This window comes from Salvia hispanica, chromosome 2, assembly GCF_023119035.1.
Source record: "Salvia hispanica cultivar TCC Black 2014 chromosome 2, UniMelb_Shisp_WGS_1.0, whole genome shotgun sequence".
Taxonomy (NCBI): domain Eukaryota; kingdom Viridiplantae; phylum Streptophyta; class Magnoliopsida; order Lamiales; family Lamiaceae; genus Salvia; species Salvia hispanica.
The window spans coordinates 21,469,982-21,497,420 of NC_062966.1; the positions used below are offsets into that span (position 1 = coordinate 21,469,982).

The 27,439-nt window shown below is 35.1% G+C and overlaps 5 protein-coding genes and 1 long non-coding RNA gene across 6 annotated transcripts; all 6 read right to left on the reverse strand.

Moving 5' to 3' along the window:
• Positions 1-1,866: 1,866 nt before the first annotated feature.
• Positions 1,867-5,468, reverse strand: LOC125204648. The gene is made up of 3 exons (XR_007173605.1): positions 5,030-5,468; positions 2,878-3,030; positions 1,867-2,439 (listed from the first exon to the last, which is right to left on the reverse strand). It is a non-coding gene; the product is annotated as an uncharacterized LOC125204648 (long non-coding RNA).
• Positions 5,469-6,342: 874 nt separating this feature from the next.
• On the reverse strand, positions 6,343-7,112 carry LOC125203445 (EPIDERMAL PATTERNING FACTOR-like protein 8). Its single transcript, XM_048101787.1, has 2 exons — positions 6,818-7,112; positions 6,343-6,736 (listed from the first exon to the last, which is right to left on the reverse strand). The coding sequence occupies exons 1-2, from the start codon at positions 6,915-6,917 to the stop codon at positions 6,507-6,509; spliced, it is 330 nt and encodes a 109-aa protein (XP_047957744.1). The 5' UTR covers positions 6,918-7,112; the 3' UTR covers positions 6,343-6,506.
• Positions 7,113-11,021: 3,909 nt separating this feature from the next.
• On the reverse strand, positions 11,022-13,929 carry LOC125203697. Its single transcript, XM_048102106.1, has 6 exons — positions 12,761-13,929; positions 12,593-12,661; positions 11,954-12,164; positions 11,554-11,644; positions 11,352-11,460; positions 11,022-11,277 (listed from the first exon to the last, which is right to left on the reverse strand). Exons 3-6 carry the CDS (start codon positions 12,069-12,071, stop codon positions 11,218-11,220), a joined length of 378 nt encoding a protein of 125 aa, XP_047958063.1. The 5' UTR covers positions 12,072-12,164; positions 12,593-12,661; positions 12,761-13,929; the 3' UTR covers positions 11,022-11,217.
• A 146-nt stretch (positions 13,930-14,075) lies between these two features.
• On the reverse strand, positions 14,076-14,961 carry LOC125203696. Its single transcript, XM_048102105.1, has 2 exons — positions 14,568-14,961; positions 14,076-14,501 (listed from the first exon to the last, which is right to left on the reverse strand). The coding sequence occupies exons 1-2, from the start codon at positions 14,728-14,730 to the stop codon at positions 14,287-14,289; spliced, it is 378 nt and encodes a 125-aa protein (XP_047958062.1). The 5' UTR covers positions 14,731-14,961; the 3' UTR covers positions 14,076-14,286.
• A 3,501-nt stretch (positions 14,962-18,462) lies between these two features.
• On the reverse strand, positions 18,463-18,939 carry LOC125206466. Its single transcript, XM_048105717.1, has one exon. It carries the CDS (start codon positions 18,937-18,939, stop codon positions 18,463-18,465), a length of 477 nt encoding a protein of 158 aa, XP_047961674.1.
• Positions 18,940-20,610: 1,671 nt separating this feature from the next.
• Positions 20,611-24,497, reverse strand: LOC125203624 (phospholipase D alpha 1). Its single transcript, XM_048102011.1, has 4 exons — positions 24,376-24,497; positions 24,136-24,238; positions 21,369-23,268; positions 20,611-21,273 (listed from the first exon to the last, which is right to left on the reverse strand). The coding sequence occupies exons 2-4, from the start codon at positions 24,226-24,228 to the stop codon at positions 20,840-20,842; spliced, it is 2,427 nt and encodes an 808-aa protein (XP_047957968.1). The 5' UTR covers positions 24,229-24,238; positions 24,376-24,497; the 3' UTR covers positions 20,611-20,839.
• Positions 24,498-27,439: the final 2,942 nt, after the last annotated feature.

Below are 27,439 nucleotides of genomic sequence, written 5' to 3' on the forward strand. Positions count from 1 at the left end.
AAATATACATAATTAAAATCCTACCATCTCATTCCTTAACTATTCATTCAATTTCATTTTTTTTATTTCCAACAAATTCAATTAATAAAAACACACTTCATTAAATAAAATAAAAATTTAAAGGCCTAAAAAATAAAAAATATACATAATTAAAATTATAAAAAAATATTAAAAGTGGGTTTGTTGATTCCCGACGACAGGATCGTACGAGACGCTGATCCAAGCGTCGTACATAGCCAACGTCTCCTTTTGGCTGTATGGATGACGGCTGCCGTCCCCCACAACCTCGTGGTCGCCCTCTTCCTCCTCGGCATTGACGTCGATCCTGGCGGAGCCTCCACCTATCGGCCGGTATTCCAAAGTGCGTTCATCCGGAAAATTCTCTGGAATTTGGGATAATCCCGGCGATTGCCCGTACCTCTGGGGGGAGGGGGACGATAGTATGCATCTACATCAAAATGTGGTATTTGGTACGCTGGCGGAGTCGTCGAGCCTTGGGTGCCTAGCGACGAACCGGGAGTATCCAAAACATTGTACATGCTCGCCCAATCACCAAACGAGTTCAAGTCGAACCCGCCGGAGCGCCGCGAGCCGCCGCCGCTGGAGTTTTCATCGCCGGACATTTTTTCAACAATTGGAGAGAAAAGAATAGATGAGTGTAGTGTTTGTGTGTAAAATGTAGAATGGAAGAGGAATGGAGTATTTATAGAATAATAAAAGAAAAATAAAAATAAAAAATTTGAAAATTCGACCGTTTGGAACGGTCAAATGACCGTCTAAATTTTTATTTTTTTTTAAAATTTCGAATTAAAAAAAAATATGACGTCAGAATTCGACGCCCACTCGCGAGCCGGCGAGTGGGCGTCACGCCATCCGCCAGCGCGCGCCACGTTGCCCGCGCGCGTGGCGAGACAGCTCGAGGCCGGCCTCTTCTGCGTGCGACGCGCGACGGGATGTCCCATCTCGTTGGGACGAGTTCTGTGTTGCAACGTGGTCTCGCTGCCGTCTCATCTCACCAAGACGAGACCGAGACGGTGGCGAGCCGCGCTGCGGATGCCCTTATATGCTGTTGGGTTTGGAGTTATAGAGTAGTACAGTAGTACAATAAAATTTTGAAATGTACTAGTTGCTTCTAAAAACAAAATACAGTATTAAATTGAAATAGTAATTAGGAAATAGAATGTGTAGTTGTCTAGTTGAAAATGATTGATTAATAAGTCATACTCATACACACTAATTAAATCGACTGAAACAACTTAACATAATAATTGGCACACACTTTTCTTTTAATCAATAAATGAATTTAAATTCATTATTAATTATCTTTGAAATTAAAAATCAACTGAACCACGAAAATTTGCTAAAGATTGTTCAGCGATGCATTCGACGTTAACCTTTTGGGCTTGAAGCAAATGTTTCAATTTCTTCATTCTTCATTTTATAGATTAATTTTTAAATTTCTTACAACAATTTCATATTCCAAAACTCAAATATATTATTTTTGACGTTTAATGAGTACTAGAAGTAGATATCTTTAAATTTAAGAAAATTCAAAAGTAAATTTACAATATTTTGCAAAAGTTTTTCTGTATTTATACATCTAGGCAGACTTTGTACATAGATCAAACTTTAAGGCTATTTAGTTTATTCATCCTATTCAAGCTCTACTTTTCAAAAAAAATTACACTAACATTAATTAAAAATCAAATACTACATACTAAAAATAGCCTATGAAGCCAATATATTTTTTCCAAAAAAAAATCTCAAAGTCGTACTACAGATTTAAGATTTTTCAAAGTCCATTTCAACTAATATCAAATCAATAATTAAGATTTAAGAAACACCATCCATCAACAAGTTCTTGGATGCCTGCGTATAAATGAAGGCCAAATTGACGTGATTATCATCCACAAATATTCTTAATCTGGATATTTTAGCAACGAGGGGCTCCACATCTCACTTTTTTTCTGGTGAAGAATTATAGTAGTACTAGTAATCTTAATTTAATCTTAGATTATAGAAAAGCATGATAACGACAAGCAGCTAACCACACTCCACTTCTGTAGATATGGTGGTGATACAGTATAAACCAAATTAAATTGAAACAAAAAAAAAAATTTAAAATTTCACGGTCATGCTCAAAAGCCAGGATGAGAAACACCCAAAAGGGGAAATGGGACGTGCCTTTTTCACTTGCTCGGTCCATCAAATAATCGGCTGCCACGACTCAGAAACAGCACAGAGAGGGCCGTCGCATTCTGTCTTTCTTGATCATTCATTAGCCGCATTTGGTCCACCAATGAGATCGAGGCAGAGCTGCACTCGGGTGCCACGATCAATTCACTTGACCTGAACATGTGCCCCCATGGATGGTGATAAGGTATGGACATGTTGCTAGCTGGGACCACAGCCTACCTTTTGATCACGTCGTCAATAATTCTGCAATACAACAAACAGAGAAGATGAGTGAAACATGCCTGTGTTTCAAACTTCACTGAATAGTCTTTTTTATTTCAGACAGTCAAATATGGCCTAATGAAGATAGGGTGAAAAGGTGGGCATGTGAGTGAGCATGGCAGTTGTTGGGTTTGGATATGTTTAGGGAGTAACTTCAATCAGGTGCATCCAAAAAAATCAGAAAAATTGGCTGAAGGATAAACATTTCCTCCATATTGACAATTCAACTTAAAAAAGTAAAAAAGGATTGCATTTACTGAAACTAAAAGAGAGGTCATGCTGTTGATATTGAGGCGAAGATGATAAACCTAATAAGAAATTCTATGCATATGATCAAGAAGGAAAACAGTGGATCTAAAAATTCTAAATTCTGATGCTAAGAACAAGTATGCCAAAAATATGTACAACATATCAGCTTACAAGTAAGCTATTTCCTAAATCGAGACAACTTGTTGGGGCTACCACCGTTTCCCCCATCCCATATAGAAGACCAGAAGAAAAAAGACATCCAAAATAGCACAGCAAAGAAGATCCGTAGAGTATCCTGAAATCTGGTGAAGGTCGTCGTTACACCTGATGAAAATGGATCATGTGATTGTGATGCCATTGACGATTTCAGTACTTGACAGATAATGGAGTAAGTGAACACAAAAGTATACTATATGGAGAGATTAATACATCTATTATTGTCAAACGATTAGCGTGTATGTACATTGAAATTCAATGACTAAGTCCAAGATAGCAGCGGAGTGGGAATTTGAATTAATTTATTAAATCATTAAATAGGAAAATAAATCAAATCTCCAATTTTCGAGCTTCTTCTGTGGTGAATGAAAGATTAACCATATGAAATGATTTTCATCGAAGTTATTTGGTTAGGTATGAGTTGCAATGTTGGGGGACAAACATGTTCATCAGTTGTTATTAGTTAAGGAGAGATGTTTGGCTGATTTCCCTTTTCAATATTCAATGATACTCGATTTTTTCAGAGTGCATAAGATTTTAAGTGGGAATTGAAATTATGTTTGATGGCTGATACGCTAAGTAATATTGTTAAGGAGAAAAGGCAAGGGGAAAAATGTGTTAATCAGTACTTCAGCAGAAATGAGTGAATAGATAACCTCGCTGGAAAATTACTTCCTAGTACAAAGAAGTACCATTTCAGCATTTCATTTGACATTTTCTACACATACCCTCATATCAACCTTATCAGGTGAAGCCGTGGAGGTAAGATAAACATACAACCTTTCATCTTGGCCTAGCCTATGGTACTAAGTTTAAAGACCACCTCATTTGAAAGCCTAAGATGGTAGAAAGGGGCATCATTATAATATTGAAGTTAATAATAGTATTACATAATCATCAAGTCACAAACTAAAACCATGATCAAAAAAACAGGAAAGAAAGTTTCAACATCAGACCTAGTCTAACAATTTTGTTTAATCCATTTTCTTTCAGAACATGATGTAGCTCAACTGCAAACCTAAACATATTGCCCTGAGTTTAAGTTAGGAAAAGTTTAATCACTAGTTGGCGGCCTTAACTAGTTCAGTCGAAATCTATAGCCGTCAGTTCTTACCGATGCCTGATCCTCAACCATATCATTATAAGATTATAAGTTGACAACTAATGCACTCAAACTGATTGATACAATTAGCAAATGAAGAGACCATTTGTTAAGGAGAAGTTTAATCCACTTTTTAATTTGCTTAGAATCCTCACTCCTTAACAATGTTTAGAAACAAATATTCGAAGATTCTAATTTCAATGGATCTCAGACCACCAGTTATCAAGTTTACTGAACTGCACTATCTCAATAGTTAACGAAACCCCTCTTCTCATCTCATATATTTATGACCATCTCAAATCTCATAACATATCCAACTAGTCCCCAATAGTACAACAATGTCCAACTTATAAATGCACGTCTCGTATTCTCATCATATACACACGCAACAAAAAAATGCCTCTTGATATCCAATTACCGTAAACTGGTAGGTTTAAGGATTACTTGGCTTGTGTAAAGTGGCCTTATTAGCTATCATAATTGAGAAAACCTCCATTATTTACTTTGTCTAATAATATAGACTTGCTATTTGTTAGTAATTAATTCATATCTAGGTAAGCTTCCTCTGTCAGGCATGATATTAAACGCTGAACATAATAGTCAGGAGATAGTCCGTACCAAGCTAAAGAGAGTGGATTCAAACTGGCCATTGACTAACACATGAACACCAATTAAGGCAAACTTCCTAATGGACCAAAATTGTCCTTTTCTTCTACGAAAGAGATTCTTCGCCGCTGATTGAGTGAAGTCACATATTTAATTGACACTAATCCAATTAATACTCTCTCAATCGTTCAATCATCCAGAAAGTATACAATACAAATGATCAAACATAATCTTTGATACGTCCAGCTCACCAATTTTAACACACATGAGCAGTAAATAACTCATTCTAGATCGATAATCCTAGGTAATTTATCGGTAGAAACTCAATTAATCATATATTAAAATCAAAATTGAAGGCAGCGAGTTCGACAAATTTTCTGAAAAAAATGAAAATTGCACCAGATATTGGAGACAGATGTTCCTCTGAAGTCGGCTCCGGTGCTGGACCGGTGGCGCGGCGGCATCCCAACCACGAATTGCGTTTGGGCGGAAATGAATCACGGCGATCCAATTTAAAGGAGTAAGAATAAGCAGAAACGCAGGAGAGCATACGGTCAGTGGTTGCGGCGGTACAACTGTAAATTGCCGGAGGCGGAATAGCACGGTTGTGGTGGTAATGGTGGCGGTTGACGATCTCCCGGCAGGTAAAGGAAGAAGACGCCATTTTTTGTTGACTTATTTTCTGTTTCGCTCATTAATTCAGTTGGCTTCCGGCCGGGGCTCCGAATATCAAATTCGGGTCTGGATTCGGCCCAAAGAGTTAACCCAACTTATCATGATCTTTCCCTTTTCCCTCTCTGCATAAAATTCGGCCTTTGAATTTAGTTTGTCACATTTAATTTTTAACTCAGATTTATCTTTTCTTATTTTAACTAATTCATTTGAATCGAAATTAATAATTTAAATTATTGAGTAGGAGAGTAATTGATTTCAAGAAAAAAAGTAACCTGAAGTTTGAAGTATATATGTCTTTTTGTGTATTAAAGGGTTGAAGTGAAATGACACCACTATGTTTGGTTCGAATTTATGATGCATGCAATTCTGATCTTGATTTTAGACGTATCATAATGTAAAAATATAAAAGTGATTTGGTAAATGGTGAAATGTCCAATCAAATATGCTGAGCCCCCACCTGACCTCAGATATTAAAGAAGAGATCGAAAACAACAACCCAACAACATGATAAATAAATACAGTACATACATAGTTCCGGCATTCTTCCATTATCACAGTCACATATAAAGAAATAAACTGTAGAAACAATCATGACTTTTTAAAAATAATAGTAGTACTACATAATTATTAAACATTTATAATCTTTTTTTCACTTATATGCTTATATTTTTCCTTGAAACAAAATAAAAAATTTATCGAGCAGCCTTTTTGTAGTAATTTTTTTTCACTCAAATCCATGATAGCATGATGTTGTTATATCTTCCATCCATAAATATTTTCTTTTTCTCTATTTACTTATGATGAATTTGCAATGAAAGCGAACATACCTAAATATAGAATTGATAAAGTCCTTTGCATGCAGTCTGTCTCCTTACTCCAATATTCATCTCATGTATACATCTATACATGTATAGTTGTATACAGTATATATACATCAAATAAAGTATATTCATCTAGTTTTATGATCCATGAACAACTTTAAACAAATGAAATTATAAAAATAAATAGTGAAAAAAACAATTAATTAAACATCTCAGGTTAATGATACATATATAACTCCTAAAAAATACACCAAACCAATATTAACTATTGTCGATATAATAATCTAGTTTATAAGTAATTAATTAAATAAAGCGTCTGATACAAAGTTATAAGTACATGATCATCACATGAAAATGTTTGATTAATTGAATTAATGAAGCTAAGGTTGATAAAGCTTATTCCCACACCTGCATTTCCAAGAAAGAAGATAGTAGCTGTCATCTCCCCCTCTGTGATAAGATGCACCATAACTTGCCCTTTGATGAGGTGGAATTACCAAAGTAGCCTCACAGGGCCGGCAGCTCATGCACCGGTTCACGCAGGCCGGCGGCCTCGATCCCAGCACCATCTTCCTCAGCTCCTCCTCCTCTCTTGATGCCCTAGCCCCACCTGATCATCAAGAACAAGATTAATCAGTTAATCTCATGCTAATCCCTCATGCAGTCATGGAGGGCATTTTGGGAAAATCACCTGAGGAAGGGGGGAGAGAGGAGAGGAAGATGATGGATGTGAGGGCAAGAGTGAGGAAGAAGAGGTGGTGGTGGTGGTGGTGGTTTGTGGATGGAGGCATGGTGAGTTTTGTGTAGGGTGGGGAATGGAATTAATGGGGATGTGATATGTATGTGTTGAAGCATTTGAAGACAAAGGTGAGGACTGTGTGGAGAATGAGGGACATGACAGTTTCACAGTGTTGAGAAATCATGGGCCTCTTGCATTCTATTTCAATTCACAGAAAACAATGTTTAATTTGCCTTTCTTCTTTTGGGAAAATGTTGTTTTTGGTCACTTTTGTGGTGCTCATCAATTACTTCAACACATTTTCGTTTTTTTCTCTAAAATATAATGTCTTTTTATAATTGAAGTGAATATTCCTATACATATGGGGTTTTACTATTCACAGTTTGCTAGTAGCTAGTGCTTTTTTTGTGATTTCTGCATCTTACCTACTGTTGGATAATGGATTTGTATTATTGAGTATAGTATTTTGTATTTGATGATTGGTAAATAATTGAATGGGCAAACTAGAAAAAGACATGTACATTTGGTCGATTTCTGATCAATCTCGTAAACTCAATTCTAAACCCTAGTAGACCCCTACAGTAAATTTATGGAACGTCAGTTTCTAAACCCTAGCCCATGCAAATACAGTTATGGAACGTCAATTTTGGAAGTAATGAAACGTGGATACAATAAACTATGAGTTTTCGAACAAATTTACCTTCGTCCATGTTTGAATCATAAGCTTCGTCCATTGTTGAAGAACCACTTTCTTCCATTGTTTGGCACGAACGACGGCTTTGTTACAGCCGGAATTTAAAACCGAAATTTTAACGACCAAATAACGAAGAAAGATAAAAGAGAAGAAAGATGGAAGAAGGGAAGAAGGACGACAGAGAAGAAAGAATTCTGGGATACTATGAAAAAACCGCTGCAAGATCTTTTGAGGGAGAAAATCATGGACTTACCATAACCAACGATTTTGTCATTCCCTTAAAAGCCCTTCACCGATTTTTTAATGAATAAAATTAATTCAATCAGGCCCTAATCTCGTCCATTAGATCTTGATAATGAATGGTGGAGATTAAGAAGGAAAAAGCATCAAATATAGGAAAAGTATATGAATACACCTCTCTCTATATATATATATATTTTTTTATTTTTGCATTGATTTTGGATTTAGGGTATAATTGTGTATGATATGGTGGCCAAAATACAATTTCATATATTCCACACTAAATTTTTTATTTTTCCGAAAAATTTTCCTAAAGAAATTTGTGCTCTAACAATGAATGACAAGTAAAGAACAAGAATTCCGGAGAAGTTGCATAGTAGGGTTGATGGTCCAAAGGTTGAATTTAATGGATTTTCGATCGTCATTTATAAGTCCACAATGAGATTAATCGACATACCAATACTAGTTGGTAGGCTAGCTACGAGCCGGCCCCTGCCCTATAAATTACTTTATCATGTTACCGTGTTGTGTGTCTGAACATATTTATATGTTGATTCCATGCAAATATATGAATCTAACGCAAATAGTTTATAGGCTAGGCCAACTAAAACAGCTAAGACGTAGGAATATTTCTGTGAGAAAAAATATATAGGTCAACAATATAATTAATATTAACTGAAAAAATAAAATAACTTGACTTTTGACTTTTGAGCATATCTCTATGACCATGATTGTTAAATATTTCAAAACTCAGTCACCAACTTCTTGGAAAATTAACAAACTTTATTGGAAATGCTTATAGGTATGGAGATTGCAGCTTTGCTCAAGAATCATGTTCCCCTCCAAATAAACAATTCTACAGTTCATATACTCCATTCCTACCACATAGTCATATTTTTTCATTAAAGTTCGTCCCACAATAAGAGTCACACTTCTTTTTTACCACAAATGGTAAGTAGGTCTCATATTACACTAACTCATTCCACTCGCATTTTATTATAAAATCAGTATAAAAAAGTGGGTCTCATATTGCACTAACTTTTTCAACTTACTATTTTTTATATTTCTTAAATCCGCACCCACAATAAGACTAAGGTGACTCCTATTGTGGATGGATGGAATAATTTATAGTAGTAACTCATAAATAAATTAAACTGAATAAAATAATTTGCATGTAGTGTGGATTGAATTGAGATCAAGAACTATCTTGAAATTGTTTATTTTTAGGTTTAGATTATCTCTTTGTTTTGTTTCTAACTCACTTTTGTGTAGAATGATTGGTAGCTGGAAAATGGTAGCATAGGAATGTTGGTAGTGGTGGATGTAACTGCCTGACTGCAAAACTGTTTACAGTTTACCCAACACTACAGTGGTCTAAAATTATTAGTTGTACTATTGATATTTAATAGGAATATATTAGTTGTAATTATATGGATATGTACTATTAAATTTATTTTTATTTAAATTTTTCCCTGAAGTACAAAGTAGGAAAGTTACTATTCAGACTTGAATTGGGGTGGCGACCCCCCATCTGAGAAGGGCAATCTTTGCAATGCATGGTGATGTGAAATTCAACAGTTAAGCAGTAAATTACAGTAAAAGGTGCATCTAATTTACCACTGGAAAATTAGAAAGAAGCAATATCTGCAATAGTAGGTAGCATGGGAGAATCCAGTGGAAAATCCAGTCGTCTCAGTTTCAGTACATATTTTTTTGGAACACTATACGTACACATTTTATTTTTCTAGGATGAACTAATTTTCTATACTCCATTTGTTCTATAAAAATACGTGAACTTTTTACTTTTGTCCATCCCACAAAAATACAGACATTTCTATTTATGGAAAATTGTCCTCAATTCATTATTCTTCATTATTTATTACAACTTAACACTGTGACCACTATTACAATTTAATAAACACTAATAATAATATGAGTTCCACTATCAATTACCACTGCTTTAACTACTCTTCATCTTCTTTTTTTTACTTTACCAATGTATATTAATCAAATGCTCATATTTTTATGGGATGGATTTGTACTGAATCCTAGATATAATTCGTTGAAGAATGTGGCGAAGAGTCTTTAAAATCAAAATGAATTCATTCCTTTCCAGAGAGTGAAATATGAGTGGGTGCGATGCGACATCGCCTTAGACTTTTAGCGACTTAAGGCATGTGTAGACAGCGCTTTTGACGTCATTTATGAGTTTGCTGACGCACGCAGTTTCCGTTTCAGACCAAACTAACGCTTCTTTACCTCTAAAGTTTTATCCACCATATAGTATCTCTTTCTATTGACTCCCATAAAAAGCTATTCAAAAAGAGAGCTATAGATATGATGATTTAAAAAATAAGTGATGATATTTTAAAATTTAGATGTGATGATACTCAGAATAAGTAAGGACACTACTTTCCAATCAAAGCTATAGATATGATGATTTAAAAAATAAGTGATGATATTTTAAAATTTAGATGTGATGATACTCAGAATAAGTAAGGACACTACTTTCCAATCAAAGATGACTCATTTTTTTTAGTTTTGTTTTATCGAAGATTCATTGCTAAAAATAAAATCTCTTTATTCTCTATTTTACTCTTCCATCTAACACAAAAAATGAAATTGCATAAACATAAAATCTCATGCTGTCCAGGGAAAAGGTCATCTTCTTTGGGACTGAGAAAGTTTATCTTTTTAAATATCATGATATTTGTCGAAAGTCAAATACTTCCTCTTCACTATATTATTAAAAATGAAACGTTTTTCATTTTGTCCGATGTAAACAAAATTATCTCTATTTTTTTCTCTTTCTTATTTAAATTTCTTTTGATTAACTCACAAAATAAAACAACATAAGATCCATGCTGAACATCGATTGTTTTATATTTAATGGGATTGAGGGGTATGAAAAGATGATTATATATCAATACAAAATTCGGTTATCAGCTCCAGACTAGATGATATTTACAAGGTTTATAAATTTCGGAAAGAAGATTATCAGATAGAGGATGTAATCTTAAACTATTTCTTATTCTTTAATTAAGGAGATTGTTCAAAATATGCAGTATGATATTTAACTACAATATGTGATGCATCAATCATCCATCTTCATATCCTACATCGATTTTTTCACTTCTTATTTGTATAAATTTTTCAATCATTTACCATATTATATCAAATGAAGACTAACATAATGTGGAATTTTGAATAGCTACACGATAGTTATTTCTGCAGAAAAATGTAACAATAGTAAAAGAGGGAGAAAGCTGTTTGAATAGTACCAACAAAAATGACACAACCACCTTACATTATTCCTACATCTTTAATTTTATCTACACCCAAAAAATATATTATGTCCAATATAATAAAGCCATTTTGAAGATGTTGCTGATATACTAATGCTCATCTCCCTGCTTAATTAGATCATGTCATACATTCCTTCATCATCCCACACATTAACCAGAAAATCCACCATTTCCTGCAAAGTTATTCATCCAAACAAGTCAGTCACGGCGCCTAACTTGCTTGCACGTACCAACGGAACAGCCTTACCCCAAGCGGAACAGGTCTGGGAAACGGCTCTGGGCTGTTAATCAGCCTATGCATATCATTGCACGTTGTCACGGAGCAAAGATGGAGATTTGTATCCATGCAGATAGATCTTTTCAACAAAAAAAAACACACCATAGCATCAATATATAGCTAGCTTGTATTGCATTCTCTTAGCATACAATGAGGGCTCGTTAGTCGTTACCTTAATTTGAGCACGTTAAACAATTGTGATCGAGTAGCTACCTTTTTATCGGCTACCCATTTCTCTCTACTCTCATTCCAGAGTCTAAGACCTATAATCAAAAACTAAACAAATGAGAGAGAATCCATTTATCATTGGAACATAAAGATGAATGGAACAAATGATGAAAAAAAAATGTTCATCATTTGAAGATAATACATTTCTTCTACCTTCCTTAGTTACATACACCTATGAAACAAAAACAACAAGGGGGATCGAGCATCATAAAACTCAAAAAAATGTTAAAGTGGCGAAACGAGAAAGGAACTGAACTAGAATCATGACTAAACAAAGCAACATAAATTGTTTGAACAATTACAAGAATTGAAGCATAGCTATAAAAGGCCAATGATGAACTGACCGGGATTTACGTATTCAGTTGATTCTTTTGAACATGCAGCAGCTTGATTGGCGTGCTTTGGGGTGGGCGCATCTCTTGATGACATGCGCAGTCCAAAGCACGTCGGGCTAGACCTCATTTCTCGGGTGCTGACTGATCAAAAGCTACTGATATGGTAGCTTTTTGGTGCCTCTCTTTCAACAGCTCATGAAACAACAACCGTTGATCGTTCCTAATTCACAACACAAACCACAACACATCAATCTTGTAGCTACAAAGGAATGGATAATTGATAAATTACATCTAACATTTATCAAGTAGAAAATCTTAGTTCAGAAAAAAATGCTAAACAGTAGCTGATTCATTACTCCTATAATGAATCACAGTTATATAACTTCTCCATGATGGAGAACAATCAATAATATTTTTGTAGTAATATAAAGATATCTAAGCATTGATTGCAAAACATCAACGAAACACACATTAGCTTAATTGCTTAATTGCTAAATTGCAAACACACTATAATCCAAAAAAGCATTGATTGAGAAACACACATTAACAGAAATTGTCAAATAACTACAAAACATCAACGAAATTTGTCAAATTGCCCAAAAAAGAGAACATAAAATAGGGAAATTTAATAAATAAAAGAATGCATACCAAGAATTTTAAAAATCAGGAAAGCTCTCACTGTAAGCGCCGACGACAGGAAGGATTGCTGATTAGCTTCTGCCATTTACCCAAAAAATAGTATTCCATAAAAATTCATGTACATAAATTGGACAACAAATTGAGATATGACAAATTGGAAATGGTAGATAAATTTACATTGAAATGATTCTTCCTGAGATCGATCGCTTCTCAGCGATTGCGCGGGCTTGTGTTTTCTTACTTTTCTTCTTCTCCGACAAAGGAGCAATTTCATGGCTAACCTATTATGTAAGTAGTTGGATGTCTGGTTGTTGCTATTTTTAGCTAACGGTTTTTATAAAAACAACTGCCACAATAAAATATTACTAGGATATTTACTGTATATAAGTTATGCTATTTCTTCAGTGTAAAGGGATAAGAATTTTGATTATGCGATATTGGTGTATATTTTTTGGATAGATTTTGGTTTGGTGAGCCAATTCAATCTAATCTTTCAAGTTTGGAATGATTGGTTTACAGAATATATTATTTACACAGATAAATAGTTTCATAACAAAATGAGGAATCATTAAATTCGAAATGTAACATATATAGAATATACCTTCTTTTTGTAATCAGTTTATCAAAATTTTCTTGAATTTTCATTAACTATGCAGTGGGCACAGGACTAAAAATTGCCAATTACTACCTTTCTAATGTTTGTGTTTTGTAGATTTATCAGATATTTTATGAAGTACTACTAAGTACTTTGTACAGTAGTTGTTATTTGGCTACTCATTTTAATTAGAAGTTGTTGCGAGATCATTCTATTGAATAAATAAAGTTAAATAGATTGTATGTTTTTTTTTTCAATATATTAGTTTTTTTTTCTTATTATATACGAGCTACTTGCAAATTGTTAATCTGTTGCTTGTCAGTATTTTTTTTGGCTGATCACCCTCTCTCAACTTTGAATACTATCGTAATACTATAATATAAATAATATATAATCAGTCTAGCAATTTTCAACCGTAACCAATTAGTACTACTACTATAATATAATTCGGACAAATACTATCAAACCGTGCATAAATAAACTTATATTGCAAAAAAATGCTAAAAAACAGAGTATTATACATAAAAAAAAATAAAGACACGAAGAACGCAAGATTTTTTGGCCATAAAATTGTTGAGAAAATGATCAAAATTATAATATGAGAATAAGTTAGATACCGAATCTCATAGGCCACAAAATAATAATTTCAGATATTGAGATATGTCAATCCATTTTATTAATCTTATTTTCACAAATATATACTAACTCCCATCATTTTTGTGTCTCAATTGGTCAGATTCAGATTCCACCATGAATCCATGAGACAACAGCTAAACATTAGTAGATTTCTCATTTCTTTCATATTTCCCTTTCCCATATATCCCAACACAACCAAGATTCTGTGTTTAGTTTGTTTCTACTTCATTAGACAAAAACTGGAGTAACTGCAATTTCATATAAAAAATCCAAAATAAAATAAAATTCATAGAAATTTAGGGGTATTCATTGGGCAACAATCCAGACCAGAAAATTTTATACACACTACTCCACTAATTAGTATTAGCATCAGCTAATCAATATTTACAATGATTTATCATGTAATTAAAAAAAAAAAAAAGAAGAGTGATTGATCTTGAATCAATAATTGATAATAGTAAGTATTGAATAGTCAAAAGGAATACCCCATTCTGTTGATACGACCCTTCAAAATCCCCTGGTAGAGCGCAGCATGATTCGGCGGCAATTCATTTCCACACCCATTCTTCTTCTGTATTTCCATTCTCTTCCTCCCTGCTCTTCTGTACAGTTCCCCATTCCCCTCCGGTTCCTTCACATCCTCCGCAAACTTCACCTTCTTTTTCTTCTTCTTCCTCCTGTTGCCACCTGTCACCACACCAAATGCAATTCAACAAACCGATAAACTATGTTTATGTATTAGTAATTAATTACCTGAAGAGAGGCAAGATTTGAGGAGTTTCTTTTGATGGATTTGGGAGATGGGAGGGAAATACTTGTCGCGGAGGAGATCGAAGAGGACGGCGGTGCCGGCGGAGACGGCCATGGCGGTGGCGGTGGCCAAGACTACTCCTTGAGAAGTCAACGTCGGAGACATGGCAACAAATTCTGATCTTTCAATTGCCAAAGATTAAATTACTTATATAAATATTAGTAGGAGTGTAAGAGAAAAAGTTATGGTGGGGTATTTATTTGTGTGTGAATATATTAATGGGATTTTAAAATTGAATGTGGAGTAGTATGAATGTGTTAATTGTAGTTTGTAGAGATTGAATGGGGAGAAGAAGGAAAGTGGGAAGAAAAGAGGTTTATTGAGTTTGGGAAATGTCCAAGTGAACCACACGCCATGACCAAGTCGAAATGTGGTCAACAATGGGAGTATATCACTATCTTTTAATTGCGATGTTTCAATTTTTCTTAATTTTGTAAGTACATGTACAAAATGTCATATTTAATGATGCTCATAATCACGTTGTTTCATACTAATGTTTAGATATGAACAATTTAAACAATTCATAGGAAATACCAGAATTTGGCTGAAATTAAACATTTTAGAAACCAATATCTTTTAATTTAATAAATCAAAGTAATAGGAGTAATTTTCTTTGTTAAGATATTATTCTTGTACTCACGCTAATATTTTTATATGTCAAGATGTTATTACATGCACACTACACAGTGGTTGTGGATATCTCTAGCTAGAAATAATTTTATAAAAACGCACTAAATTAAATGAATATAAAATATTAATACAAGCTATATTATAAAAAATGAATACAAATTCAAACTATTAGTTACTTTATTATTTTATTTTTATAAAAATTTGTACTAAATAAATTGTAGTGTGACATTTTTGGAATCTTATTTTTTAGTCATATTAACAATTAAAACAAGACATTCCATTTCTAAAGATGACAAATTATACATACTACGTTGGACTAGATACAGTCAATGAATCAATATAAGATCCCATTTTTAATTAAATAGGAAAATTTTGTTACATAAGTTGGACTAGATGCAATCAATATGAAAAAAAATCAATTCATTTCTAAATATGGAAAATCTTTACATACGTTGGACTAGGTGCACTCAATTTGTAAGATATTCACATAATAGTGAAGTATTAATTGATATAGTAAGCGGAGGCCAATTTCGTTACAAATTTTGCAAAATTGGGATTTTATTCAAATAAAGTTTTGGGAGGAAATGAAATGCATGTGCGATTCATTAAAATCATGTGAGTTGTCCCATCTTTGTCATGGTAATCAAGACAATCAACATGTTGGGATAGAGCTTATAGAAAATTAGGAGTATAATGTTTGACTAAAATGAAATCGGGAGAAAATTACCAACAATGTTAAGTTTTGTATATTTGAAAAACAAGAATTGAATCAAAATCAAGGCTAAGTTCATGTCTTTTAAACTAAACCAATTATTTTTATTTTCTTATTACATCATTTACGAAACATTAACTGAAATACAAGAGTGCATACCAGCTTTAATTTATATATATATATATATATATATATATATATATATATATATATATATATAATTTATAAAATTAAAAATAATAATAATTTTTACTTCATCGATCCCTGAAAATTTGTCCTTTATTTCTATTTTCGTCCATCTCACAAAGTTTGTAATTTATAAAACATTAATAGACCTCACATTTCACTAACTCATTCTCATTTATATTTTATTATAAAAAAATAGCACTCCCTCTGTCCCATAGTAGACATCACACTTGAGAGATGATACGAGGTTTTAGGAGATGTTATTTTGCGTGTTAAGTGGTAAGAGAAAATATAATTTATTGACGTGAGAGGGAACTTTTTCTAAAAGAGAAAATGTGACATCTTTGGTGAGACAGACTAAAAAAGAAAGTGTGACATCTACTATGAGATGCAGGGAGTATATAAAAGTAGACTAAGTTCTACTAATTGCTATGCCTACACTCATTCTACAACGCTGACTGCTATGCCTACACTCTCCCTAATCCTTGTGTAGTTACTTATCGCCCCTAAAACAAAAAAAAAATCTTGAAAAGGTTATTATACAAAAGTATGTTAATTAATCATAGAAATCGTTGGCCAAAAAGTTTGGTAATCATGGACTTCATGTGTGAGCTCATATTTATCTTTACTTCCTTCTCATTTTATGCTGTCCTAAATGTGTGTAATGCGTGTGTAAGAGAAAGAGAGATATGCTTTATTTTGGACCTACCTTTTTATGTGTCATGTTGTAAGCCATGGGTGTGAGTTGTGTGAATCTTGGGGGTCTCCAAATACTAAGTTTGAAGTAGTAGTAGAAGATGGTAGCTGTCATCCTCAAATCATTTAATTTGAACACCAATGTTGTCTGAACTGTCAAATGATTCAACTACTGAATTTTGTCAAGAGTTGGAAACGAAATAGTAGTACCACTTGTACACTCCAACCACTTTACCCTATTCTTCAAGATATAGTACATGAATTATTGCACCACAAAACTAAACAATCTTAGAAAATAACTGAGCTAATGAAGCAATAGAACTAGTATTAAATATCAAAGTTTACAAGTTTAAAATAATCAAGTATACACACTTTTTTTTTATCAAAATGGAGTATCTTATATATACAACAATTGATTATAAATTATAAACTCAAAGCATGATTTTGAATAATACGGAGTAATATATTTCGCTTTCATTCCAAACATTAAGATTTCTCTTTGGTACTATTAATTATTTAATTTCACTTTAAAAAGTAATTACTCTAAAAATATATAAGTTGCAAAACCAGTCGATTGTATTTGAGGCATGAGGCATCCATTTATAAAAATTCAAAACCTGTTAATCCACTGAAATTGTATATAGAAAATATCAATCTACTAACGAAGTTGAATTTCTTTTTTTCTTGACTCATTTCTGTTCGACCTGGAATTTGTTAGTTGTTACGTACGTAAATTAAGGGGCATTCGGTATTCTTAAAGTAGGATAGAATTAATTGCGTTTGACATATAAGAATGAATGGATAATAATATATCTTAATTAGTGCTCGTTTAAACGGTTAAACCTAATCATGTAATTTGGGATATTATTTTGTACACTCCCTTCCTTCTATTCCCATTTTCCCATGTTGGGATGTCAATAAAATGGTCTATTATTGCTCATACTTTACCCACTTTTCTCTCTATCTTCTTTATTTTTCCTACTTGTTCTCTTCTATCTTATTTTATCAATTTTCTCATTAAAACCCGTCCCTTCCACAATTGAGACTATTTTTTGTGGACTGAGGGAGTATATTATAGGATCGTTTCGATTTGCTAGATTGTATCTCAGAACTAAATATGTAGAGTGTTTGATTTTTCAGATTGAATCCCACAATTCAAACATAAATGGATAATCATACTATATAATTAGTCACAACCCCATCCAACTAATATAATCTTACTTCTAATTAATCCTAAATTATATATAATTCTAGGAAAATGAACAACACGATATATGCGGTTAGAGCACTCCTAATGGTCCGGCTAAAAACTCCCTTATTTCTCCCTAGCTCCTGCCACATCAGCGCCACATCAGCACCAAAATTTATCCCCAGTTTTTAGCCAACTTCTCCAATGGTTTCTCCCTTATTTCTCCCTAACTCAACATTTCATTTTTACATCATTACTAATTTAATTGTTTTATTTTTGTATATAATAAAGCTAGCTAATTTATAAGACAAGACAAATAATAGTAATAAAGTTCGTTGTATTAAACACGAGTAAAAAATTACAACGACGAAAATTAAAAAAAAAAATAGTACAGGAACGGAAAAAAAATTCAAAGTAAAAAAATTCAAGGGCGGTGGGCGCGGTTTCTATTTGCCCACAATTCTTCGATCATATCGTGTTGTAGTGCTCGATGGGCCTCCTTTTGGTGTATGTCCATGAACGCCTTGAACCGTTCATGTTCGTTGTACGGTACACCCCGGCGGGCGGACTCGGACTCGGTTGAGACACCGTGACTCGATGATGCAACACTGGTGTCGTTGGTGACGTTGAGGACGCCTTCGTGTTCATCCTCGATGATCATGTTATGCATGATGATGCACGCATACATGATGTCGGCAATATCCCCCTGGTAGTAAAAGCGCGTCGGGCCCTTTACCAGTGCAAATCGTGCTTGGAGCACCCCAAACGCCCTCTCCACATCCTTGCGCGCAGACTCTTGCGCTCGGGCAAAATACTTTCTACTATCTCCGATTGGGCATCTGATCGTTTTCAAAAACACGGGCCATTGCGGATAGATGCCGTCAGCCAGGTAGTACCCCATGTTATGCACATTGCCATTGGCCGTGAATTCGATGGAGGGGCCTAACCCGTTGATCCACTCGTTGAAAAGGGGCGACGAATTGAGAACATTTAGGTCGTTGTTCGACCCGACTATACCAAAATAAGCATGCCAAATCCAAAGCCGTTGGTCGGCAACGGCTTCAAGAATGATGGTGGGCGCATTGCAGATACTCATCGAACATGTCGGCGGACCCTCCATATGCCAATTGTCGGATGGCAATAGTGCATTTCTGCAGGGGCAAGCTTCCCTGTGGCGTCTCGCTGGAGCCAGAACTCGGGGTAACGCGCGGACAACGCATTAACAATGCGCAGGAAGAGGGAGCGGCGCATTCTGAATCGGCGACGAAATACATCTGCCGGATAACGTGGTTCCTCAGCAAAATAATCGGCGAACAGCCCGATCGTGCCCACCAAATAAGGTCGCGGTGGATGTGATTGGGCGCCGGCCGCGGATCGGGCCGTTGGGTGGCTGCCGCATTCGGAGCAAACTCGCTTTGTATGAAACTGGAGATATAGTTGTTGACTGGGTTGTTGGCGAAACCCGCGACATCCCATCCGGTGGGAGCGGGAGGTACCTCCTCTTCGGAAGAAGAATGAGATATCTCCTCGTCGGACCGAGAATGAGAAGATGATTCAGAATTGAGAAAAGGGATGAGGATGAGGAGAGAATGAAGAGAGAAAAGGGATGAGGATGAGGAGAGAATGAAGAGAAGGTGTGTATTTATAGGGGGGGAAATTAAAAAAAAAAAAAAAAACTATTTTTATCGCCGGATTATAAGCATTGTGGTGGTCGGCGATAATCCGGCGAATTTTCGGGAGTTGGCGTTAATTCGGTAGAATTAACGCCGAATTATCGCCGAATTCTCCCCAACGCCCGGCGATAATCCGGCGATAATCAGCGATTTTTCGCCGGATTTAACGCCGACCCATTGGGAGTGCTCTTAGTTCTACTTCACGAGCATAGTCATCATCCTCTTAAATAAAGGAAAGAAAACAATTAGAATCTATGGAAATAAAATGAGCAAATTTTAGCCTTGCAATTTCGCCATTTTGGGAAACCTTGCCTGCCTAATTACATTAATATTATATTTTCTAGCCTGTTTTTCTTCTTTTTGTTAGGTTTAGGTTAACCAAAATCCCTAACTTTCCACTTGATCCCTAATTTAATAGGATCATTAACTACATAATAAAGTTATTGGGTACATTTTAAGTTTGTTTGGAGTTTTTTTTTAGTGATTCAAATCGTCGACCTATTGATGGAGTTGGCAATGCCTATTACGAAAAGACAAAGTCATTGAAAGCAAGAAATGGAGTTGGAGGAGTCGTACTGTGATGAAAAAGATGTGGTGACAGGTGTATAATCAGACCAAATGACAAGGTTATACATAATGAGAATAAACAATTAACTACACATTGGATTCAACTATTTATTTGAATAGGGTTATGGTGATGGCCATCCATACCTTCACTAATTAATGGCTGTGTGAATTTGAGAGGTACCCTTCAATCAATTCAACCATTTTCATCCTCCCAACTTGCTTTCTGTCTCAATTTGGCCATCAATTTTGGCTTTTTATTTATCATGGATTATATGATATATCCAAACACAAGTGGAATCAAAACATAAGTTAAGAATTTAAGATGTACTACATGTCATCAAAATGAACTCACTTTTCAGATAAACTATGGAATTCCAATACAACTGAAATAAGCAACATTTTAAGCAAACAGTGAGCAATCAAAAAGTCAGCAGTAAAATCTAAATTCAACACCAGCAACATCAACTGAGTATGCACAACAACTCTGCAGATCATAACAGGCAAACATCTTATTACGCGGGAAATTTAACTGAGACGGGATTCAGACAGCACGGGACGTCCTTAGGTGGTGAGGATGGGAGGGAGGTAGTCAGATTTAGTGCCAAGAACGCGAGCTTTGGTGTCCGGGAAGAACTCCGCTCCTGGAAGTTCAGTTATCTCACCTTCACTCGCAATCCCAACAGGGTAACGGAGCAAGTGACCTGGCAGGTCCCGTTCTAGCTCTTCGCTGGAGTAGAGATCCCAGTACTTGTCGGCCATGTCATTCACCTTCGTTGCACATTCCTCACTCTCAGGGTGGAGGAAAGCTTCATCGATCATGCCAAGATGTTCGTACCATAGCGCCATCCTGAAACCGTGGATCTGTCCCCTTGCTGGCTGTCTGTTTGCGAGATGATACGGTTGATAGGCTCCCATGGCTATCTCGGAATCCCTTGCACCATCCATTGATCTTTGGTTGATATTTGCTGATCCAACTATGATATACTCATCATCAACTGCAACACAACAGACCAAAATTCAGATCATATCGTGATTCAAATGGAACACTTGTTATCGGAATAATATACAAACATGAAGAAAGGAAAGTTACCTATCATCATCTTGGCATGAACGTAGATCATAAAACGCCGAGCCTCCTGCGCTTTCAGATAGTCTGAGTCGGGTTCGGGTTGTTCAGATGGTTCATATTCTCCACTCTTCTTCACTTCTCTATTACCAAGGCAGAAGAATGTTAAGTAATTTCTGGGATCCTCTTCTACACCGTTAGCTTTAAGGGCCTGAATGATATCTTTGTACATCATCTCCATCGTCCTCCGCTGCCAGTCTAATATAGCCTGTACTGAAGCACTCTCCGGAATCCCCTCGGGCCACATAGGAACCACAATGTACACGGTGAACCTTTCTCCAGCTTCGATCTTGCTGACAATCTTCAATGACAGTTCCTTCGGGATGAGATGTAGAGCTCCAATGTCTTCGACTTTAATATCATTGCAGTCCCAGCCAAAACAGCCTCCCAAGAAATACTGATTCTCTATGTAAATAAAATTTTTGGCCCGGCGTATAGCATGGATATACGCATCTTGAATGCTTCGGTCAATGACATTATCCTTCCCACTAACAAGACCTGCTTGGGCAGCCTCATCAGGCTGATCGGGGAAACCAAAGGCTGCCCCACCATCAATCGATCTGAATAGCTGCACGTTCCATGTGTCGTGGTCGTCGGGGAACGTGACTGGAGAAGGAGGAATAATGATATCAGAGAGCTCTCTCAAGTCAACCAATACATTCTTACCACCTTGCTTCTTCCACCTCTGCTCAAAATTATACAGAACATCCCAAGCAATAGGCCCTTCCAGTCGGGAATGAATGTCATGCCACGGCTCTCGGGGTCCACCTTTGGTGATTGCAGCTCCAGTATAGTTAGGCTGATGGAAATCATCGTGATGTGCCGTATCCAAAGTTCTGAAAAGTGTATGGAAGGGAGTATCGTATCTCCCGTCACAAAGATCAATGCCTCCGACAAAACTCACAACTCTCTTCTTATCCGGTTCTCCATTTGGCAAATCACTGTCTACCACCACGATCTTTTGATGATGAGTAAACATGGTGGAAATTTGCAAATCCTGAACGAAGCTTCCGCCATCATCAGGATTGCGGGGACACAGCTTGCAGTGCACATCCGTACCCTGGAAGTACTGTTCAGTTTCTTCATCATGGGTAGCCATCAAACCATCTTTCTTCAGTAAACTCACTGAGGTTCTGTCATCCCAGACTAGCATAAGAACCCGAACACCCTCACTTGCTTTCTGCTTAAGGAGCTCGCCAAGAGTAGTATCTCCACCTGGCTTTGGTCTTCGTGAGTCCCTTATCAACGTGATCTCGGTGTAAACAGACCAACCAGTGATGTAAATAAAGTGCTTTGCATTCGTGATTGCATCAAACACGTCCTCCCAACATCTCTGGGGCTCATAGTTCTGCCCTCCAGATAATGGGATCTCTGGAATAAATCCATCCGGCACATGAGCATCCTGGTACAGAGAAACCCGGCATCCTCTTCTTTGGGGAAAGAAGGTATAAGGAACCCCAGGATACTTGGCACTTTTAATTCCACGAGCCCAGTTGCGATCTCTGTTAATGTCAAAAAACTGCAACTTAACATGGATCTTAGATTCTTCATTAATAGGATTCTTGTCTTCATCAAGTATCTCAACCCACTTATCTACTTCATCCCCCTCCAGTAATTCCTCGACCGGCACATAAGCTCTTCCAATCAAAGTGGCACCAATGGGATTATCATCTTTGACTGTGAATATGACATTTGAGGCCATATGTGCACAGTAAATGTGAAAAGACTCATTCCACTGAGGATTGGTGGGGTTCTCTTCAATCGTTTTCGTTCTCCCAACTCTGGACTTTTCCAAATCAATAGATGCATAGATTTTGGGAGTTCCTTCGCCGAACCCAACTTTCTCCTGGAAATTCTCCACAAACTGCACAAATGTTCCACATATGAGAAAACAGAAGACAACTAATATACAGTTAAAAGTAGGGACGCAACTCGGTTCAAGATTTCCATAGCAAGAATTCACAAAGGAAAACTGGAAAGCATATAAGAATATGCACGACAAGATGCTACTTTGTAAACTCTGCATTGATTGCCACAGTTATGCCTAAGTACTTATACATACTACTGTTCAACGTTCCAATACAAATCCCTTCGTCTTACCAATTTATCACTGAAGTTTCCCAAACACCAATTACTACTACAAAGTAACTTTCAAAACGAGCACAGACACCAGTCATTACATGTATAGCATCTCAGAAAAATCTAGAAAGATGGACAGTAAGCGATTGATGTTCCGACTAAAGGTACACACGGTGAAGAAAGTAATCACATCATTAGCAGCAAGTGATAAACTCACGGATGGTGAATACAACACCAACCAACAGAAACACCACTTAAAAGATCACAGACACAGAAATTTCATGTTACAAACAGATCAATTAAGGAACGGTTGGAGCAATTGAATAACTATGAATTGAAATCAAACAAGACAAAACAAAATCCAACAGCTCTCAAACAGAGAGAATAACAACTCAACCTTTACATCAAGCAAAAAAGATAAATCATGGGATATTTTTGCTATACACAAAAAGCCCTCTAATATCTACCGATCAGCACAAATATCACTCCACAAAAAACAAGCACAATCTAGTCGTCTATTTACACTAACAGGAAAGCAAGTCAAAATCGCAACACAACAAGATCTGGCAATTAATCATAGATAAAAAGTAAATAAAAAAGTAGAGATTCAGAACAAAATCAATTTAACGTAGACATCGCATCAGAATCAAACCTTGCTGAAGATATTCCCACCGCCTCCAACTTTCAGCGTGTCCACTTCATAGATCTTGACATGGAGGGTTCCATGAAGTAAGAGCTGCGCCATTGATTCTCACCTGTCACCACATCAGATAAAGATCACATTTTAACAACTCCACAGTTAACCGAATCAAGTTTAATCCAACTTTAATCATCACAAACACATGAAATTTTAATAAACAAATTGAGGATCAGAGAGATCAGAAGAGCTTACAAAGTAAGGAAAACAGAGTGGGAATTTGATGGGATCTTCTCAGTGTCAAGATTGGTAAATGGAAGAGGAGAGAGAGAGTGAGAAAGAAGAGCGAGAAACTCGCATTTATGTAATGAGAGGCGACGCGGTGTGGTGATTAAATAAATGAAAATACTGATATTTGCAGATAAATGCCATTATCCATATCATAAGTTTTTCAAAAATAATTATTAATGTTCGTTTATTAAAATAACTTAGCAATTAAATTAATTACATTTTATTATCGTTATTCATATAAATAATTAATATTAGCCATATCATAAGTTTCCATTTCCCAATTAACTCATTTGACTTAGGAAAAAAGGACAAGATCCCACGACGTTTCCGGCAGTATATTTGACTCTAATGTATTTATTTAATTTGTTTATATTTAGATTATGCAAGATAGAGAGGAATTAAATATTAGGATTAGCTTTGAGCTAATTATAATTAACTTCAACTAATACTTTTCCATCCCAATATCCCATCTTTCCTGTTAAAATGTCTAGAGTGAATTACATTTTTAGGTCCTATACTTACAGCGACGAATATTTGCAATCCCTATACTTGCAAAATATCATTTACAGTCTCTATACTATACCAATTGCTCGTTTTAGGTGCTTTTTCACTTTTTGACCAAATTTTCGTACAAAAATGCCCCCAAAAGACTAAAGAGCATTTTTATACACTCACTCTCCAAAAGTAGATACTACTTATTGGATATTTATGTTAGTTTGAGTACTTTAACTATGATTTATATTTTATTCGAATTATTTTTGTTTAGATTGTTATAGGATAAAAAATATGCATAATTTTAATCTTGAATTTTAACTTAATAAAAATCGCTTTACTATAAAGAACATATTCTATTTCCTCAAACTAAAATGAATCAATTAAAATGATAGATTTTATAGGGGGGGTGTTTAACATTTGAAAAAGTCTTTAGAAAATTTTAAAATATCGTGGCTTTTAAGCACAAATAATTTAATATTTTAATATTTCAAAATATATTGCAATAGTTGTAATTAAAAATAATATTATATTGCTATTATTTCATTTTTATTGTCAACTAGGTTACTTCTTCCTGAAGAAGTCGGAAACCATTTTTAATCTCTAACTCTCTCAGATTCAACCTTTCTCATTCATTCAACAATATGACCATTTACTATTCTGGAGCAGAATTTTCGTAAGAGCTAAATATAATTTGTAAAAATTTAGAAAATTTTTGAAGAAGAAAAACTATAAAAAAAAATTGGGTAGGGTAAAAACTAAAAAGCCACACCCTTCATTTTTACTAGTACCGCCCCTGTGGGTTGTGCACAATGACACTATAACCAATCCAAACAAAATTATTCGAATAAAACACAAATCATAGTTAAAGTACCCAAGCTAACATAAATATAAAAATAAGTAGTATTACCTACTTTTGGAGAATGTGTGTATAAAAATGCCTTTTAGGCTTTTGAGGGCGTTTTTGTCAGAAAATGTGGTCAACATGTGAAAAAGCACCTGAAACGAGCAATTGGTATAGTATGAGAACCACAAATGATATTTTGCAAGTATAGGGACCGCAAATGTTCATCGCTGAAAGTATAGACCCTAAAAATGTAATTCACTCAAATGTCTATATCATAAAAATTCTTGTAGTTTATTAGTCTGGCCATGTCTAATTTATGCCTGATTTTCAATTTGTTTTGGTTCAATCTTAGATGTTTGAAACCAACTTTTCAATAAAATTTGCAATACGTAGAGTTGGTTTAATTTTGGATTAGTAGGATAAAGAATCGAAGAAAAACAAAAACAGCGAGTCCTATCTTTTAATAAATGTAATAGAAGTACATGGTAGTATTATAACAAAAATATACTATTTGTATTTATATTGATTGCTAATTAACCTGCAAATATTCATAGTTGATTGAATGCGCGGACCTCTCACTTTCGAAAATATAATTAAACTTCTACTACGTGTTTATTCAGTGTGTAACGACTTATTGATCCAAGTTGCTACGTGTCTTTTTCTATTACTCCTGGTATTCTGATAATTTAGATAGTGGACTAATCGAATTAGCTAGTGGACTATTCTGATAATTTAGATAGTGGACTATTCTGATAATTTATTCAGCTAGTGAGTGTAGGAAAGTTATTCGAATTAGCAAGCCATATTCTGATGAATCCTTATTCAAATTGCAGATTAATTGTTTGTGGACTAATCGGAGCAAAAATTCAAACGCATAAATAAGATTTTCTAAAAATACAAATAGACGTTTGACTTTACTTAACATAAAAAAAATAAAAAATAGTTGAAGCAAGTCATGTATATTTTTCAATATTAGTATTTATTTTCAACTTTCCTCTAATAAAATCTTTAATTCGGAATTCTCTCTATCATCACGTAATTCTAGAGAGATTATATTCTAAAAACGCTTCAAAAAATTTATAAGGGCATCCGCATCGCGTTTCGATGCGGTCCCTATCTCGTCTCGACGAGACGAGACCGCATCGAGACGACGATGCGGCATGCATCTTGTCCCGAAGAGACAAGCCGTCTCGTCGCGTGTCGCGTCCCGAAGAGGACGGCCTCGACCTGGCGAGACACGCGCCTTGGTGACGTGTCGTGCTCCGGTTCGTGCATGACGCCCACTCGCTGGCCCGCGAGTGGGCGTCGTTTATATCCGTTTAAAATGTTTTTTTTTTGTTTTTTTTTAAATCAGGAAAATTCAAAAATAAAATAAATTAAAATATTATAATTTTTAATTTTTGTATTTTTTTCAATATTGTAATAAAAATCATAAATTAAAAAATTAAAATTAAAAATACTCCATATGATTTCAATTATGTATTTTTCGTATTTTCGGATGTTGTAATTTTTGTTGGTTTTAATGATTTAATGAATTATTAGTATTAATTTAATATTTCAATGAAATATTAATTGAATTTGTTGGAAATAAAAATAAAAAATGAAATTGAATGAATAGTTAAGGGATGAGATGGTTAAGAGATGGAGGGATGCAGGTGTTGTCTCTTAGTTAAGAGATGATGTGAAAAG